Raw genomic sequence first — 18021 nt, 5'->3', positions numbered from 1 at the left:
GGTACATCAGCCACTTGGGCATGCGGCGAAATTAAATGAAAAGGCAACAAAAGATTCTCTTCCCGGCCCTCCACCTGGGGATGGAGTGGTTTGCTTACCAGCTCCAGAGCAGCGGGTTTTGTTGTCCCTGGGTCGACCATCTCAGGGGTGCTTCGAAGCCTTTCGCGGCTTCTTGGCGGCCGGCCGTGAGACGGGTGGCGTCTGCTTCCTGCGGAGGGCTCCACGCCGGGGCCGGGCGGCAGGGGCGGGCTGAGGCGGAGCCGGTGCAGTAACCGCAGGGGGCAGGTGCGGGTGGGATCTTGAGCCGCGCCGGGGCTGGATGTGCCGGATAGCCTCAGTCTGCTGCTTCACCGCCGAGAACTGCTGGGCAGAGTCCTCGACGGTGTCGCCGAACAATAGGGGCACCAAGGAACCATGCCTTGTCGGCCTCTCCCATCTCAACCAGGTTGAGCCAAAGGTGGCGCTCCTGGACCACCAAGGTGGATATCGCTGCCCGAAAGACCACGCCGTGACCTTCATCGCCCGGAGAGCGAGGTCGGTCGCCGAGCGCAGCTCCTGCATCAATCCCGGGGCAGAACTACCCTCGTGCAGTTCCTTTAGCGTCTTGGCTTGTTGGACTTGCGGGAGAGCCATGGCGTGCAGGGCGGAGGCGGCTTGTCCAGTGGCACTGTAGGCTTTGGCCATCAGGGATGATGTAAACCAGGTGGTGGCGCTCTGCGGGCATATGTGCACCGCGAGCGCTTTATCCACCGGGGGGATCACCGAATAGCCCCTGGCTGCCCCACCATCAAGGGTAGTGAGGGCAGGGGAGCTGAAAGATCGGGACCGGGCAGTAAAAGGTGCCTCCCACGACCTTGTCAGCTCCTCGTGCACTTCCAGGAAGAAAGGAACTGAGGTGGGGAGTGGCGTGTCTGTGAGCGGCGCCGCGAGCCCAGGAACCAATCATCGAGCCGCGAGGGTTCAGGGGAGAGCGGAAGGTTCCACTCTAGCTCGACACTCGTGGCAATCCAGGAAAGCATGTCCGTCCTCTCCGCGTCAGCCTGTGACTGGGCGACCATACCCGAGGGGGGGAGCCCAGCTGAGGCTTCCGCGTCTGACTGGACGAACCCACTCTCCAATGCTGCGCTCGAGAGCTCTTCACCTTCTCACAGCGAGTTCGACCTCTTGTTCGGAGCCTGCGGACTCATCCGGAAGCCCGATCAGGGCAGACGAGCATGCTGGGGAATGGGAGGTCTGTGGGGGGATACCCGGCGGAGGTGGTCCAATTGGGGTCCCCAAATCGCCCCCAGTGCTAGCCGTGCTGGCCTCATACCTGTAGGTAGAAGGACCGAGGTGGGGAGCCACTGGGGTGGCTTGCTTTCTTACGAAGGCAAGCCGCGACCGCAACGTTTCCATGGTCATGTTCTCGCAATGAGTACATGATCCATCCATGAATACTTTCTCCATGTGGGTAGCGCCCAGACATGGAAGACAGTGATCGTGACCATCAGAAGGCGAGAGATAACGACCGCAACCAGGAATAACACATAAACGGAAAGGCATCTTTAAAAAGACGTCCCATGTGTGCCGCTCTTTTAGAGAAATATACTCAGGGGTGTTCTCTGCAGTGCATCAGTGCAGAGGAGGGAGAAGCCGCTGAAATGCGCCATCAGATAAAGCAGAGGTGAATGAACAGTCGTGGAATTCAGCTCAGTGAACATCGACCCTTCGGCTCCGAAGAGAAAATCTGAATGAGTGGTTGCATACCAGTTCCTTTTATACCCATATGTTCGGGGGAGTGATATGCAAATACCACTCGCCAATTTTCATTGGCCTTTTATCAAAGACCAGAATTGTTTCAGGCTCCCAAGAGTGACCCCTAATGTCACTACATCGACACAACGTCGAGTGAGTGACAAATAGGGAACAACAGTTTCTTTCTATAGGACTGAAAATCCATGTCTCTCCGTGCATAGGTCTCAACATCATCTCTCTCCGTGCAGCATAGACTGTTTAACATGCATGTGCCCTCGTAAAGGGACAGAGCGCTAGTTTTATTCCCACAGAACTCTTGGCTTAAAAGCACATGTGTAAATGGCAGGACGGCTGAGGATAATATGATGTATTTATGAATTTATATCTGTAAAGCGCATATAAGGGATTACATAAGGCATAAATCATATCTTGCAAATGATAAATGTGATAAAATTTTGGGGGACATTGTATTTTTTATTTTTTTCTCCCCTTTTCTCCCCAATTTGGAATGCCCAATTTCCAATGTGCTCTAAGTCTTCGTGGTGGCGTAGTGAATCTGGGTGGCGGAGGACGAATCTCAGTTGCCTCCGCATCTGAGACCATCAATCCGTGCATCTTATCACGTGGCTTGTTGAGCGCGTTACTGCGGAGATGTAGCGCATGTGGAGGCCCACGTTATTCTCCACGCCATCCATGCACAACTCACCACATGCCCCACCGAGAGCGAGAACCACACATTATAGTGACCACAAGGAGGTTACCCCATGTGACTTTCCCCTCTCTAGCAACCGGGCCAATTTGGTTGCTTAGGAGACCTGACTGGAGTCACTCAGCACACCCTGAATTCGAACTCGCAACTCCAGGGGTGGTAGTCAGCGTCTTTACTCACTGAGCTACCCAGGCCCCTGGGGGGCATTGTATTAAAAACATAAGATATGTAAAAAATATTTATCTTCGGACATATTTTTTAAAGCCATGATGATAAAAACAGCTATTTGTCATTGCTGTTTGTGTTGGGGCCAGTGAAAATTTTGGCAGGGCCAGTAAAAATCTGAAGCACTGGCCCAACTAGGCCAGTAGAAAAAATTCTTAGCGTTGAGCCCTGTATTGCTTAAATAGATCCATACAAATACATTTATGTAGCCTAAGTTTTTGGAATGATAGAGTAAAATTAGGTGCTCTTTAACACAATAGGGGCTGGCTGGACTGACCAACGGGTACATGGCAGTTTTCTGCCATTTCAGTAATTTGAGCGCTCTAATGGCAAGTAAATTCCGTAAAAAGGCATTCATGTATAGATCTATAAGAATACAATTATGTAATTCCTAGAAATAAATATTGTACAAGGATAGATGGACCTGGTAAATTGCAAGTAAACTCCATATTAAGGCCTTATAAGAAAAAATTAGTAACCCTAAATTTAAAAGGAAATGAAAAACAATCCAGAAGTCACCATTGTTTATCGCAAGTATGCTTTGTAAATAAACTTGATGCAAGTGATACAAGTGGCAGGAGGACTGACATATCATGTGATCCGTCAGTGCCAGCTTCTGCCAGCCAGCGAGAGATCAAACTTCCATCAACCACTGCGTGGAGCAACAACGTAAAGCCAAAACCTTTATGCTTGCGCGACCCACTTAAAATGTAGAGATAGATTGGCGCCAAGTTTGGCGCGCGAATGGTTTGTCCACTCTCTTGCTATTGTCCGCGTGCCAACCCCTCCGCGTGGCAAAGGTGGCACGTGTGCCTTCGGTTGTTGATCCCTGGGCAAACCTTGTAAACTCCTCAATGTATATGCAGTCCGTTCTCTAACCCACACCCCTGTGCTAATGGGACAGCCCACAGAGCAATTTGCAAGACAACATTTTTTTGGAAACATTGATAATTGATGATGAGTCAGTTATTCAAAAAATAATTTCTAAAGTCGCAATTTAGAAGTAATAACATTGAAGAAAAGGAGATAAAAGGACATTTATCAATTCTTGAAGTAACCGTAAAAAATGAAAAATTAAAGTTTCAACCTGTTTTTCAATTTTTGCATTTGGATTGGTATGATCTGAAAAATTAACAGTAAAGTGTTACACGAACCCTCTGGAGAGCACACCAAAAACATGCTTATATTTCAGATTTACACACTTCAATTTCATAACAAAATTCCATGAAATTTAATTGAGTAATCTTAAATCAAATTAAATGAATAAAACCTCAATATATTTAAATGTTATTCATGTAATTTTTATAAAACTTAATACATTTCAATTAGATGGAATTTTGTTTGTTTAAGTGAATGAAATTATATCCATTTATCAACCTAAATAATCTTTAAGACAACTTCACTTATTTTCATTAACAAAACACAGCAAAGGGTAGTAAACCAAAAAGTAAAACACATTTAAAATATAATAACTAAATTACAAAAATGGGATCAGATACAACATTTTGACAGTGGAGGCACTAAAAAAGAAGCATTGAGACCAGTGAGAGCACAAGATCTTCTCTTGGAAAAACTTTTACTATTCATGCTCTCATTGATTTTATATTAACAGAAATTCCCAAACCAACTCAGACTGTGAAGCCACAGAGTTCAGTGTTCACTGGAGACACAATTACTCTGAACTGTGAGGTGGATCAGTCAACAGAATGGGAGTTTCTATGGACAAAAGATTCAGACTTTGAATTATTTGAAGCTTCAGGAACTAAAACAATCAGTTCTGTGAAAGTCTCTGATGGAGGACAGTATGAGTGCAGAGCACGAAGAAGAGAAAACATACATGTTCTCACAGATTACAGTGAACCATTAACAGTGACAGTAGAGGGTAAGTATTTTTCCTTACATAATGTACTGTTCTGAGAACACAATATACAGTAGGGTTTACAATGAAGTAACTGTGTTCTAGTAAATACAGCAAATTATTTACATACATTTCACTGTGAATCGTCTTTGAACAGAAAGACCAAAAGCCAAAGTGATCGTACAGCCTCATGAACGTGTGCTCGTTGGAGAGACAGTCACTCTCAGATGTGACATACAGGAGGGAGGAGACACAAGCTGGCAGTACAGCTGGTATAAAGATGATTCAGTCATTGAATATAAACTACAGGAATACACAATCAATTCTGTTACTGAGTCTAATGCAGGTAAATACAGATGTAATAGAAAAGAGATTGGAGGATCACGATACTCACACAGCAGTGATGAAGTTACACTAAGAGTATTGGGTGAGTGAGTTCATCTGTGTTCATCCTCATTTACATCATCAGTGTGCAGAAATATTCAATACATGATGACAGAATATTTTTCTAAGAGCATTACGAGAGGTCAGGTTTATGCATTGTGTACTGGAGAGAGAGTGACTCTGAAGTGTGAGATAGAGTCTCATTACAGTAACTGGAGATATCAGTGGTATAAAAACAGCACTGCAGTGTCTGAGTCTGAGCGTTACACTGTAAACAGAGACACTCTCACTATCAGAGGAGATACTGAATCTGATCAGGATCTGTACTGGTGTAGAGGAGAGAGAGATGAAAGACCATCAAGATCACTCTTTACATTTGTTACTCTCACTAGTGTCTCTGCAAATCTGCAAAATAGGAAATGAAGACAAAATCAACCAGTTTATTTGTGATTATCATAATCATTATGTAAAAGGTCACTTGTATTACCATTTTCTTTACAGAGTTCTGATTCAATGTAAACAGGTCACGGTGATGAGTTTAATAACCTCCTGTTATCGTTTCTCTAGTGAACTCTTCAGCACATGAATGTTTCTTATTCTCCTGCAGGATTGAAGCCAAAACCTGAACTCAAATCAAATCCTGAAGGAGCTGCACTGACAGGAAACACAGTGACTCTGACCTGTCACATGGATCAGTCGACTGGATGGCAGTTTTACTGGTACCAACACACACAGAAACATCAGAAAAACACAACAGACAAAAACTCCTACACAGTGAACATTGATTCAGTGTCTGATGGAGGTCAGTACTGGTGTAGAGCTGGAAGAGGAAATCCAGTTTACTACACACACTACAGTGATGCACTGTGGGTAAATGTTACAGGTGAGAAAGAAAATGTATTTTAAGATGTCATTAGTTGATGCCATGCAAGTTAATTTAATATAAAATTCAGATAAAACATTCAAATGTACCTAATATTGTTGAGAATTTTTGTCCAAAATGTTAATCATTTAGTTATTAAATTGTTTTTATGTTATGTTGTTTGAGTCAAAAATAGCATAATAAGTTGTCTTTATACAGACCAACCTAAAACTATTTTGACTGTAAAGCCTGAAAATCAGCTGTTCACTGGAGAAACTGTCACTCTCAGATGTGACATACAGGGTGGAGGAGACACTGAGTGGACATACAGCTGGACTGTAGAGAATACCAACTACAGGAATAAATACATTGTCAGTGAATACAAGAAACAAGAGTATAAAATCAGCAGTGTTGAACACACACACAGCGGTAAATACACCTGTAGAGGAAAGACAAGAGACGGACAAAACTCAGAGATCAGTGATGCTGTTACACTGACTGTGTCAAGTGAGTTTATATGTTTGTTCATTATAGGAAGTATAAACAGCAGTTTTCACATTAATGTTAATGCAAATATTTAATGTTATTAATACAATACAGTATGATTTTATTTTAGATAAAGCCCAAGCAGTGTTAAGTGTTTCTCCACAGAAGTGGCTGACAGAAGGAGACTCAGTGACTCTGATCTGTGAGGTTTACGGCTCCTCTACAGGATGGACTTTCAGCTGGTACAGAGATGATAATGAGTTCAATTATAAACACCTGTCAGACAGCAGCAGAGGAGCTGGAGGAAACTACACTCTCAGTTCTGCTGCTGTAAATCACACAGGAGTTTATGCGTGCAGAGGAGAGAGAGGAGAACAAGTGTATTACACAGAGGACAGCAACACACAGCCACTATGGGTCACTGGTGAGTTAAAACACTGTGTATTCATTTATGAGTTTAAACAGCGTGAATTAGACAGTAAAAATGTATGTGTGTGTGTGTGTGTGTGTCCAGGTATTCCCTAGTAAAACCTGAAATTCTTTACATTGTGGGGACAATCAGTCGGTCCCCATGTGGAAAACATCTTATATATCATACTAAATTATGTTTTTTGAAAATGTAAAACTGCAGAATGTTTTCTGTGAGGGTTAGGTTTAGGGGTAGGGTTTGGGGATAGATTAAGTTTGTACAGTATAAAAACCATTATGTCTATGGAGAGTCCTCATAAAACATGAAAACCCAACATGTGTGTGTGTGTGTGTGTGTGTGTGTGTGTGTGTGTGTAAAGAACTTTCATGATCAAATGTGTTTTAAAACATTTCCAAATTCAAGCTGTGATGTGTTTCTCAGGTGTCTCTTCTTCAGTTTCTCTGATCATCATTCCCAACAGAACTCAACACTTCACATCTGACTCTCTCACTCTGAGCTGTGAGGATCAGAGTAACTCTACTGGATGGTCAGTGAGAAGATACACAGACAGTTGGGGGATGCAAGATTGTTCATCAATATACTGGGGATCACAAACAGGATCTACATGTAGAATCAGTCTCATCTACACATATCACACTGGAGTGTACTGGTGTCACTCTGAATCTGGAGACAACAGTAATCCTGTTAATATCACAGTACACTGTGAGTCCACAACTATTTATTTATTGATTTTATTGGTGGTTTACAATCAATGTGTAAAGCAGGTTGATATAATAAGTGCAGGAAGCATAAGATACAATTCAGTAACTGCAATAATTAGGAGACACTTTTATTATTACTCATAATAAGTTAATTATTTAATCAAACCCCTAAAACTAAGTCTTAAACTTTGATGTGTAACTCATACTCTGCATTGATGGTGCTACAGACATGAATCATGGTGTCCGGCTTCTTGAGGAGAGGCGTTCTATTACTGTGCTAAGTGGTCAGACTCATGATTACATCTATCAGACAGTAAAATGGGCAATGAAAGGCGTTTATTGAAGGAACCACATCTAGGGACCAGAATAGAGACTTGAAGGTGGGCTGTTTTGACTTGGGCCAAAAAGCAACCTCCTAGCAGCCACCCAGAACACCATAGCAACCACCTAGCAATTTACAGCAACCACGCATAACAACCGACTAACAATGTCCTGGCAACACCCTAGCATTTGTGACAGGAAGTTTTTCATGTGCAAGCATCGCTCGAATTCTCTTTGGAAAATTTTAAAATCAAGTTGATGTACTTTTATTACTTGTAGTAAGTGCACATTTCCTCTGTTCTGTAGATGGTGATGTGATTCTGGAGAGTCCTGTTCATCCTGTGACTGAAGGAGATTCTCTGACTCTACGCTGTTTATATCGATATAAAAACCCATCAGTCCTCACAGCTGATTTCTATAAAGATGGATCCCTCCTCCAGAAGCAGACTACTGGAGAGATGATCATCCCTACTGTCTCAAAGTCACATGAGGGTTTCTACTACTGTAAACACACAGAGAGAGGAGAGTCACCCAAGAGCTGGATCTCAGTCAGAGGTGAAACTGCATTGAAGAACTATAAACAAACAGTAAACAAAAACAAAAAAAATTATGTTTTGGTATAATTTGCAGCACATTTTTAAATGTATAATTGTATTTTTCTTCCCCAGTCTCAAGATCTGTGTCTCATGGACTGATAACTGGAGTGACTGTCGGACTGAGTGTCATGCTTTTGATTATTCTCTTACTGGTCCTGCTGTGGTGCTACAAAAACAAAAAAGGTTCATCTTCTGTCCCCTTAGAGTTCAATGTGACAATTTAATGACACATCTGCATCTTAATATGGGGAGTTTTTATTGAAGTCTTATGAATTTGAACACTGTCATTCTCAAACATGTATGTATACTGTATATTCACTTGTTTTGTTTCTGACCTCTTTATTCACTGAAACGTTCATGTAAACACTGTGTTTGACTAGGTGGAGGATCTCTGTCTCCTTCTTCTGTCAGTCAACAGCAGAACATCAGTCAGACATCAGAGCAGAACCAGAATGAAAGTGTATATACAACACCGCTGCAGTGTGGTCAGTCTCAAATCTTTTAACAATTATTTTACAGTGCCTAATGTAGTGAGAAACAAATCTGAACATATATATTTAAAATAAATTCACAGAAATGAATCTACTAATGGCTTATAGCTGTCTGAGATATAAATAAAATTACACACATCATCTTTAGCTAACAAGACATACATCACTTTAAAAATCATGTCCCACTCCTCTAAAGTTTAAAATGATTTTTGTGTTACCGATTTATGTAATTTGGCTGTACGTCATTTGTTTTATTTTATTATGAAAAATGCACAACAAAATATATATTTTAGTAACTTTATTTCATAGGTTATTAGCACATTAAATATTTAACTTTTATTTAATATCAGTGTCAAAATGAAAAACAATATTTCCCTGCAGCTTTTATTCATAAAATATACAGATTTGACAAATGGTCTTTTGTTACTTTATTTATTTATTTATTTCAGGCACTGGTCATATTTATGATTCTCTTCATGCAACAGTTAATACAGACACAAGTACAGGTAACTGTATGACAGTCAAGCAGCTGTTTTATAAAGAAATGTAAATGTTATAAAAGATTATTTTTTTTAGGAGTCAGTGGGACAGAGACAGGTGATGTCATGTATTCACAGATCAACTGGAAGAAAAAGAAACTCAAGATCAAAGGTACAAAGACTGAAAGGGTAAAACCAAACAGAAAAGGGAAAACTCTTACTAAATTCTTTATTTTTCTATGTAGACTCAATAGCAGGGCCTACTGACCTAACCTATGCTGAGATTGAACTGAAATGTAAGAAGGAAGTCAAGAAAAAGAAAGGAAAGAAAGGTACTGTATGCAAAAAACAAAACATCTCTGCTTGACCTGTCTGCTTCATTTTATGATCCGAGTCTGTTTTTATTGTACTATTATAGTTGCTGGTATGTAAATATGAAAATGAATATTTAATAAATACAGAAGCAATAGTGGTGTCATGTTTTTCCTAATGAAGTTTCTTAACTCTTGTTAGGGAATACCAATGATGCTACACCAAGTGCAGACACTGTGACTCATTATTTATTATGTATTTATTGCTATATTTTTAAAAGCTGCACTATGTAACTTTGTGCTTTCTGGCTGTGTGTTGTCTTCTTGAGTATCAATGCGCCATTTGTAATAATTGTGTACAAGTCCCTTAAACGTACAATATGTAATATTTACTGTACTAAAGCATAAAATTATCATAATATTTTATCAGAGATTTAGGAAACATGCTAAGTTGAAATACTGGCTTCTCCAAAAACAGTGCTACAGCCAGTGTATTCTACTTTGAAATGTCTGTTCCAGGCTGAAGTTTCTGTATGTGTTTTGGCCTGTGTGATCCCGCCCACTGCCCATTTCCCAATAGTATTTCGAGCCCAGATTTTAAACAAGTTAGTGGGTAACACAGCGTGCTGCAGCCATGGAAGCCAGCAATACATCTAGCTAACACTGACAAGAGTTATAAAAAATCCACATGTGCTGGTTTATAATTTGCAAACAATAAAAACATTGCAAAGGTATACATTAGCTGATCAACTAACAATGTAAGACTCGTCGCTTGCCATTGTCAGTTTGCTTGTTCCTGTTGCGTGTCCTCAACCTGGCAACCCGCTTCAGCTTGGAGTCTGGGAAGGAGAGGGTGGGGGAGACGACTCTCTCCAATATTTTTAATTTGGACTGCAGTACCCATTTTAAACGCTTGATGTCAATGTTACATATTGCTCCTGTAATAGCTGTTCAGCTGCATCTAGGGCTAAGGAAGCAACACACCATATTGAGAACCACAGGGATGTAAACTTTTTAAACAGAATAATTTGTGTGGGGATATTTGTAAATATCTTTTGTCAAATTGTTTGGTCAGGGCAGCACTAAATAAATAAAAAAATGCTTTTTGATTCTTTAAGGGGGATGCAAATTTATTCACTCAGCTGTATGCAAATATTCTTCAGGGACATGAACACCTGAAAACTTTTTGTATAGCTCTTAGGGCATGGTCGGTTGCCGAGCGCAGTTCCTGGGTCAGGACCACCCTCGTGCAGCTTTTTCAATGCCTTGGCCTGGTGGACCTGCAGGAGGGCCATGGCATTCAGAGCGGAGGCGGACTGCCCCATGGCACTGTAAGACTTAGCCGTCAGAGACGACATATTCTAACAGTCCTTGGATGGGAGCCTAGGACGGTTCCACCAGGTGGCGGCGCTCTGTGGGCACAAGTGCACCGCAATCGCCTGCTCTACCTGGGGAACGTCCATTTAGATGCTCCAAGCAGCTCTTAGTCTGTTTCGGGGGACAGCAGAAAGGGAACGCTGTCTCCAAACAGAGGATTTCCCACTGGATTGTGGACGCCATCACGTTGGCATACCAGGCCCAGGGTGCGCTGTCCCCTTTGGAACTATGGGCACACTCTACCAGGAGCGTAGCCTCCTCCTGGGCCTTGGCCAACGGCGCCTCTCTGTAGAGCAGCGGGCTGGGCAACACCCAATACCTTCGCAAGATTTTATAATCTCCGGGTTGAGCCAGTTTTGTCCCGTGTGTTGGTAGGTACAAACAGGTAAGGATGTGGGCAGCTGGCTGGGTTTACCGCTGGCACACAAGCGCCTTTCCCCTTCCCCAGGGGAAGACGTGCGCTCTTTCAGTTCCCAGGATCGGTGAAGCAAATTCAGCGAAGGAATTCGACGCCAGGCCCAGTACTTGTTTCAGTATACCCTGTTCAGGTCAGCCCCTGTACTGGGATAGGTGCTCCATATGCGTTGGTTTCCTGTCAGTAACCCCATATGATGTAATCTTCGATGGTATGGTCTCCCTGATGGTAGACCCCTGTCTCCCCATCGGTCGCCTTGTTTGTAGAGCTCCGTCCCCACCGGGTAGGACCTACCACGGGGACTTCCTCCACATGCGATACTGCTGATAAAGAATCGGTAAGCCCATGTGACATATTTCCACACAATTACCTCCCCTTCAGGCAGGGTGTGGTCTCTGTTGTGTCTTTTTCCAAGGACACCTACCCCGATGCGAATAAGTTTGGCCCCAGCTGGAATCAAGCAAGTTCTTTCTCCGGGAGAAGAAAGAAAAGGCCAAACCAGCTGGTGTGGCCTGTTCCCATTGTGGGCACGTCTGACCCCCCCCCCCCCCCTTATGCTTTCGGGGGGCGAGGGTCCATACGACGTGCACGGGGCATTGGGAAGGTTACGATGGGGCCGGTGCACTTGTTACTTGGCACGCAGTGGCCTGCCTGCACCTGCACCGCCGATCCAAGTAACACAGTTCAGCTGGTTGTGGCGTTTCGTATAGGGACAGATAGGGAACGTCTAGGTTACTGTTGTAACCCCCGTTCCCTGATGGAGGGAACGAGACGTTTTGTCCCTCCTGCCACAACACTGAACTACCCGCTGTGATTGCTGGGACTCTGGGACCTGAATGAGTGGTTGCACACCAGCTCCTTTTATACCCGTGTGTCCGGGGGAGTGGCATGCAAATTCCACTCTGCAATTTTCATTGGCCTTTTCTCAAACATCAGAGGTGTTTGGGGCTCCCAAGAGTGACCCCTAGTGTCACTACATCGACACAACGTCTTGTTCCCTCCATTAGGGAACGGGGTTACAGCAGTAACCTAGACGTTTTCAGTGCACAGATGTTAAGGCAAAGTTTAATGTCTATATGTTGTGAATAAATACAATGAGTAAGTAAATGTGTTTTTTGTTCAATATAATCACATATGCTGATGTAGCCTATGACAGTTTGAATTCTGCAAATAATTATAAAGAAATTATAAAAAGACATCACTTTAGTAACACATTTAATCTCTTTCTCTAGCACTGTGTGTTGTTATTAAACTCTGCTTTGGGCGATAATGTGGTAAAAAAATTTGACAACAGAATGTGTAGTTTCTGGCTGAACATGGTAAGTAGGTTTCAAAAACTTCACTAGGAGATGTGCTGATGTGATAAAAACTTAAAGCGACGGTTCTGCAACGTAGGGAAATAGTTTTTACAATGTAGTTCACTGGGATGATGTTGGTAAACTCTTTGCTTTCAGAAGATAAAAGTAGGGAAAAAAACATTTGGATAACACAGAAGCACATGAAGTCCCCAGCTGGAGGTGATAAGTAGGCTCCTTGAATATGGGGTTATTTTTGTTTCATATAAACATACAAATGGAAAGAGATTTACTAATAAAAAGTTGGTTCACAAATAAATTGAATGAGATCCACAAATATATGTTAGGCGCTTCACAAAAATAAAGTGAATTCACAAATAAATAAAATGAGATTTGCAAATAAAAAAATTAAAAAAAACTATTTACATTTTTTTAACTCACAAACGCAATACTGCCTAGCATTCATTTGTGAATCATGCACATTTATATATGGATTGCTTCGTGTGCATTTGTGGATGAAGCACATATTTGTATATTCTGAAACATTTCTAGCTGCAAGACGTTCACACAAATCCACAAATAGGTGGACTCCACCCACTGTCTACTCAAGCCAATCAGATAAAGTCTATATTACTCTTACCTAGCACGTTCTAGCTTAAACCAATCGCATTTTGTTTTAGAATCAGGGTGGGATCATGCTCTTTTCAATATGGTCTCTTGACAATTAAAGAACTTCAAAACATTAAAAGAAGCAGAAGCACTCAGTGGAATAAATCACACTGCGACTTAAGGTTGGTATAATTGTCTCTCATTTCTAAACATGTTAAATGTTGAAAGTTGCAAACAGCTAATTTTTATTGTGAAAGTCCTGATAATTAGCTTTCTAGCTAGGTGCGTTGTTTGGTGTTCCAGGGATCAGTTATCAGAGTCTGCTATTTTAATATTAACTAAGTTTCTAGACTGAAACTCCTGGCTACATGATGGGAAATATATGTTTGTGTCATCAAAACCTTGATTCTTACACATTATTTATGTTAATGTATTTAATAAAGCACATTTTGTTCAGTATGGTAATATTTATTTAAGGCATTATATTTTGTATTTTTAGCACTTTTATGTGTTATGGCAGACCAATCAAATGTTACTCACAAGGAATACTTATGTTAACTCTGTAAACAATGTGTATTCCACTTATTTACTCAGGAAGTATATGGGTCTGTAAGGTACAGGAGGACCAAAGTGTTGCGAGGATACTGGATACTTGCCCTGACTAGAGGTATCCATCCCAGACAACTGACACGACACCATGCAGTGGCAAAGAGGACGTTTATGTACAACAAAAAATGCATGGCAATTTATAATCTGTTTCACCAAATAAATAAATCTCTTTAACCAACAGACTTGCTTTGAGTAATGTTTTCAAAATAGTTATGCTCTCTAAAATTATTTACTTAAAATGCCTTGATAAAAGTGAATAAAACAATATACTGAATAGATATGCCATGTAAATTTCAAATTGTCATTTACTCTTCTTCGTGTTGTTCCAAACCTGCATGACATTCTTCCATGGAACAGAAAAGGTGATGTCAGGAATAATGTTAGGGACTGACCTCACTTTCATTGGATGGGAAAAAGCTGCATCATCAATACTTCAGTGTATCCTCGCATGCCATTAAATCACTAAATCATGTGGGTTTGAACAACATGAGGGTGATTAAATGACAGATTTTTTGAGGAGTGAGCTAATGTAAGTAAAGTAGCCAAAAGAAGACTGTGTTAATTATTTAGTCATTGTTATTGACTTTTATTTAAAGACATTCCAATATTACTAAAAAAAAGATGTCTGACATAGCGTAAAATTTCATTACACATTTTAAAACGTATTCTGTATTGGATCTGGAACCTCTGAGTTTGTGAGCAGGTGAGTGAAGTGCTCAAATTTGATGGGCATTACACAGGAGGAACATCTGAAAAAGACTGCATCAATAAATCAAATATCATTGCCTGAACATGAAATATTATTCCATTTAGAGAATACATTGAATTAGTCTCCTAACAACACTAACACAAAAGTGCTAGTATATATATATATATATATATATATATATATATATATATATATATATATATATATATATATGCTTCTGAAATAAATGTTACCATATTGAATAAAATGTGCTTTATAAATACATCAACATAAATAATGTGAAAAATAATTCTCATCATAGCAGATCTTGCACAAACTGTAATATATGGTATTAATTTATGTGTGCTTCTCAGCTCATAATCTGATATGATTCATGTTTTATAAAGGCACTAGCTGTGCTGCTGTTCTTCTGCTGTGTTTGGATCTGGCATGTAACATAAAGAATAGGTTTTGATGACACAAACATATATTTCCCATCATGTAGCCAGGAGTTTCAGTCTAGAAACTTAGTTAATATTAAAATAGCAGACTCTGATAACTGATCCCTGGAACACCAAATAACACACCTAGCTAGAAAGCTAATTTTCAGGACTTTCACAATAAAAATTAGCTGTTTGCAACTTCCAACATTTAACATGTTTAGAAATGAGAGAAATTTATACAAACCTTAAGTCGCAGTGTGATTTATTCCACCGAGTGCTTCTGCTTCTTTTAATATTTTGAAGTTCTTTACTTGTCAAGAGACCATATTGAAAAGAGCATGATCCCACCCTGATTCTAAAACAAAACACGATTGGTTGAAGCTAGAACGTGCTAGGGTTGGTAAGAGTAATACAGACGTTATCTGATTGGCTTGAGTAGACAGTGGGTGGAGTCCACATATTTGTGGATTTGTGTGAACATCTTGCTGCTAGAAATGTTTCAGAATCCACAAATGTGAACTACGTCAACAAACGCACATGAAGCGATCCATATATAAATGTGCATGATTCACAAATGAATGCTGGGCAGTATTGTGTTTGTGATTTAAAAAATGTATTTGTAAATAATTTTAAATTTGTGGATCTCATTCGATTTATTTGTGAATTCATTTCATTTTTGCAAAATTCCTTATATTTATTTGTGGATCTGATTCAATTGATTTGTGAACCAGCTTTTTATTTGTAAATCTCTTTCCATTTGTATGTTAATATGAAACAAAAATAACCCCATACTTGAACGACACAAGGCAATCTGTGGACGTGATAAAAACGTCATAACCACGTTTCTGCATAATTGTAAAAATACGTATTTATAACGTGTAAAAAAAAAAACAACATCTGTGGTATTAAATATGTTGGATAAAAACGTTATCATGACCTTTTCACAACATGAAAAAAACAACAACAACAACAACAAAAACACGTTTTTACAACGTAATTGTGTTTGCTGGGATGTCTCAGTAACTTTACCAGACAACGCAGATACATCGCGATCGGTTAACACAGGAGGAATGTTTGATTCATAAAAGCATGACAAGCAATATAAGCTTACACAAACCTACCAGACAACATATCCAAGCATTATAGCAGGTAAACAACTTCACCAAACAGATAACAGAAAAACAACCATCTAGACTGCAACAATGCTGTCATGAACTGTGTGAGTGTTACTGAACTGAGTTGAAGAGCGTAGTTAGTTTCTCCAGCCGAAACATGTGACAGCCGGCACTTCTTTCCTGTGTGTGCGGACATGACGTAATGACGCAAGGATGAACGTCATAAACCAACGAATTTGCACCAAATCGAACCAGACAGCTCAAAATACAAATCATTTTTGTAGGCTTACAGTAGCGAATCAGAGTAAGGTAAGGACATTTTTTGAACACTGATTGTTGATATACTCAGTCAATAATGGCAAATTGTTCATTTTTAACCAAAAAATCTTACATAGTGCAGCTTTAATGTTTGCTTTTCTTTTTATTCGGCTATATATATTTTGGTCAGTTGTAATTTCACTTCAAACCATGTTGATGTGACAAGTTTGTGAAAATTGTAATGTTCTGAACTCTATAAAATATTAAGCAAAACTTTCAGACATTTGAGATCTCGCAGCATTTAATCTAGATTAAGTAAAAAAGGAAAAGAAAAACATCGTAAATTATTAGTAGGCTAAAGTAGGGCTTTGCCAATGTAGCAAAACCCCATTTAGATACCACATGACGACTTCCTTAAAGGATTAGTTCACCCAAAAAATAATTCAGTCATTGTTTACTCACCCTTGTGTTGTTATAACCCTATATGACTTTTTCTTAACACAAAGGGAGAAATTGTGAAAAACATTTGTTCTCAGTGATGTCATATAATGGCAGTTTATGGTGACCACCTCTTCAAGCTTCAAAAGAATGCAAAAGTATAATTCAGAAGTTTAATAAATTATTCCATGATTTTTTTGAAAGTTTTTGGACCGGTGCCAGTTCACAGTGGAAGGAGTTACCCGTGCGATGCCGAAAACAGAAAAAATAAACGATCGATAGAATGTACCGTCGCTCGTCATGGCTGGTTAAGACAAAAACTCTGATTACCATAGAAAAGATATCTTTTGCTGTCAGTTTAGGACACGGTGTGACTATGGCTGCCTGTAGCCTCCTCTTTGTTTCTGTTCCGAATACTCCATTCAAAAAAATAAGGCTGGGCATAGAAATGCATCAATTCTTCGACTACAGACTCTTCAGACATGTTTAGTAAGTTCTGTTCTCTGTTTTTTTGTGCAGCTGTGTTGTGTTCTGTTGTCACTATCACTGTGAAGGACCTGTTTTTAGATAAACAAAACAAGTTTTCACTTGAACACCCCAATGTCATCAACAGTCAGTGAAAATTTTCACTAAATAATACAGCAGATTTCGGTTTGTTTCTCACCAAACCTTATTGTGTGATTTCATAGCAATCATGAGTCTCATGGAATAATTTATTAGACTTCTGAATTATATTTTTGTGTCTTTTGGAAGATTGAAGAGGTGGTCACCATAAACTGTCATTATATGACATCACTGAGCACAACATTTTTCACAATTTCTCCCTTTGTGTTAAAAAAGATAAAAGAAAAAAGAAAACAAAGAAAAAAGAAAGTCATATGGGGTTATAACAAAATTGGGATGAGTAAACAATGACTGAATTTTCATTTTTGGGTGAACTAATCCTTTAACAATGTTAAATGAATGGTTCATAACTGTGAAGGTGAAGGTGACCGTGAGCATGTGACTTGGTTTTGTATCCTTATAAGCTATAGTGTATTGTGTATATGTATGTGTGTGCGTCAAGCACCCTCCCATCCACCTCTTCTGTGACACCCGAGAGATTACACGAGGAGGCACAGCAGGGCCGCAAGGTCGAGCAGGATGACTTTGAGGTGGATCTCATGCCGGCACAAGCCCCGCGAGCC

General features: G+C 40.3%; 1 protein-coding gene across 1 annotated transcript in view; it reads left to right on the top strand.

Moving 5' to 3' along the window:
• The window catches only part of LOC127451493 (basement membrane-specific heparan sulfate proteoglycan core protein-like), a 102596-nt gene extending 88725 nt beyond the window's left edge, over positions 1-13871 (top strand). Inside the window, exons 22-28 of the mRNA XM_051716241.1 lie at positions 8017-8265; positions 8379-8489; positions 8687-8791; positions 9247-9303; positions 9374-9448; positions 9522-9608; positions 9790-13871. Coding sequence (XP_051572201.1) covers positions 8017-8265; positions 8379-8489; positions 8687-8791; positions 9247-9303; positions 9374-9448; positions 9522-9608; positions 9790-9881 — 776 coding nt within the window. The 3' untranslated portion in view covers positions 9882-13871. The remainder of the gene's footprint in view (positions 1-8016; positions 8266-8378; positions 8490-8686; positions 8792-9246; positions 9304-9373; positions 9449-9521; positions 9609-9789) is intronic.
• The last annotated feature ends 4150 nt before the right edge of the window (positions 13872-18021 follow it).

The sequence above is a fragment of the Myxocyprinus asiaticus genome, chromosome 14, assembly GCF_019703515.2.
Source record: "Myxocyprinus asiaticus isolate MX2 ecotype Aquarium Trade chromosome 14, UBuf_Myxa_2, whole genome shotgun sequence".
NCBI classification, from domain to species: domain Eukaryota; kingdom Metazoa; phylum Chordata; class Actinopteri; order Cypriniformes; family Catostomidae; genus Myxocyprinus; species Myxocyprinus asiaticus.
This window is presented reverse-complemented; position numbering and strand designations above follow the sequence as displayed.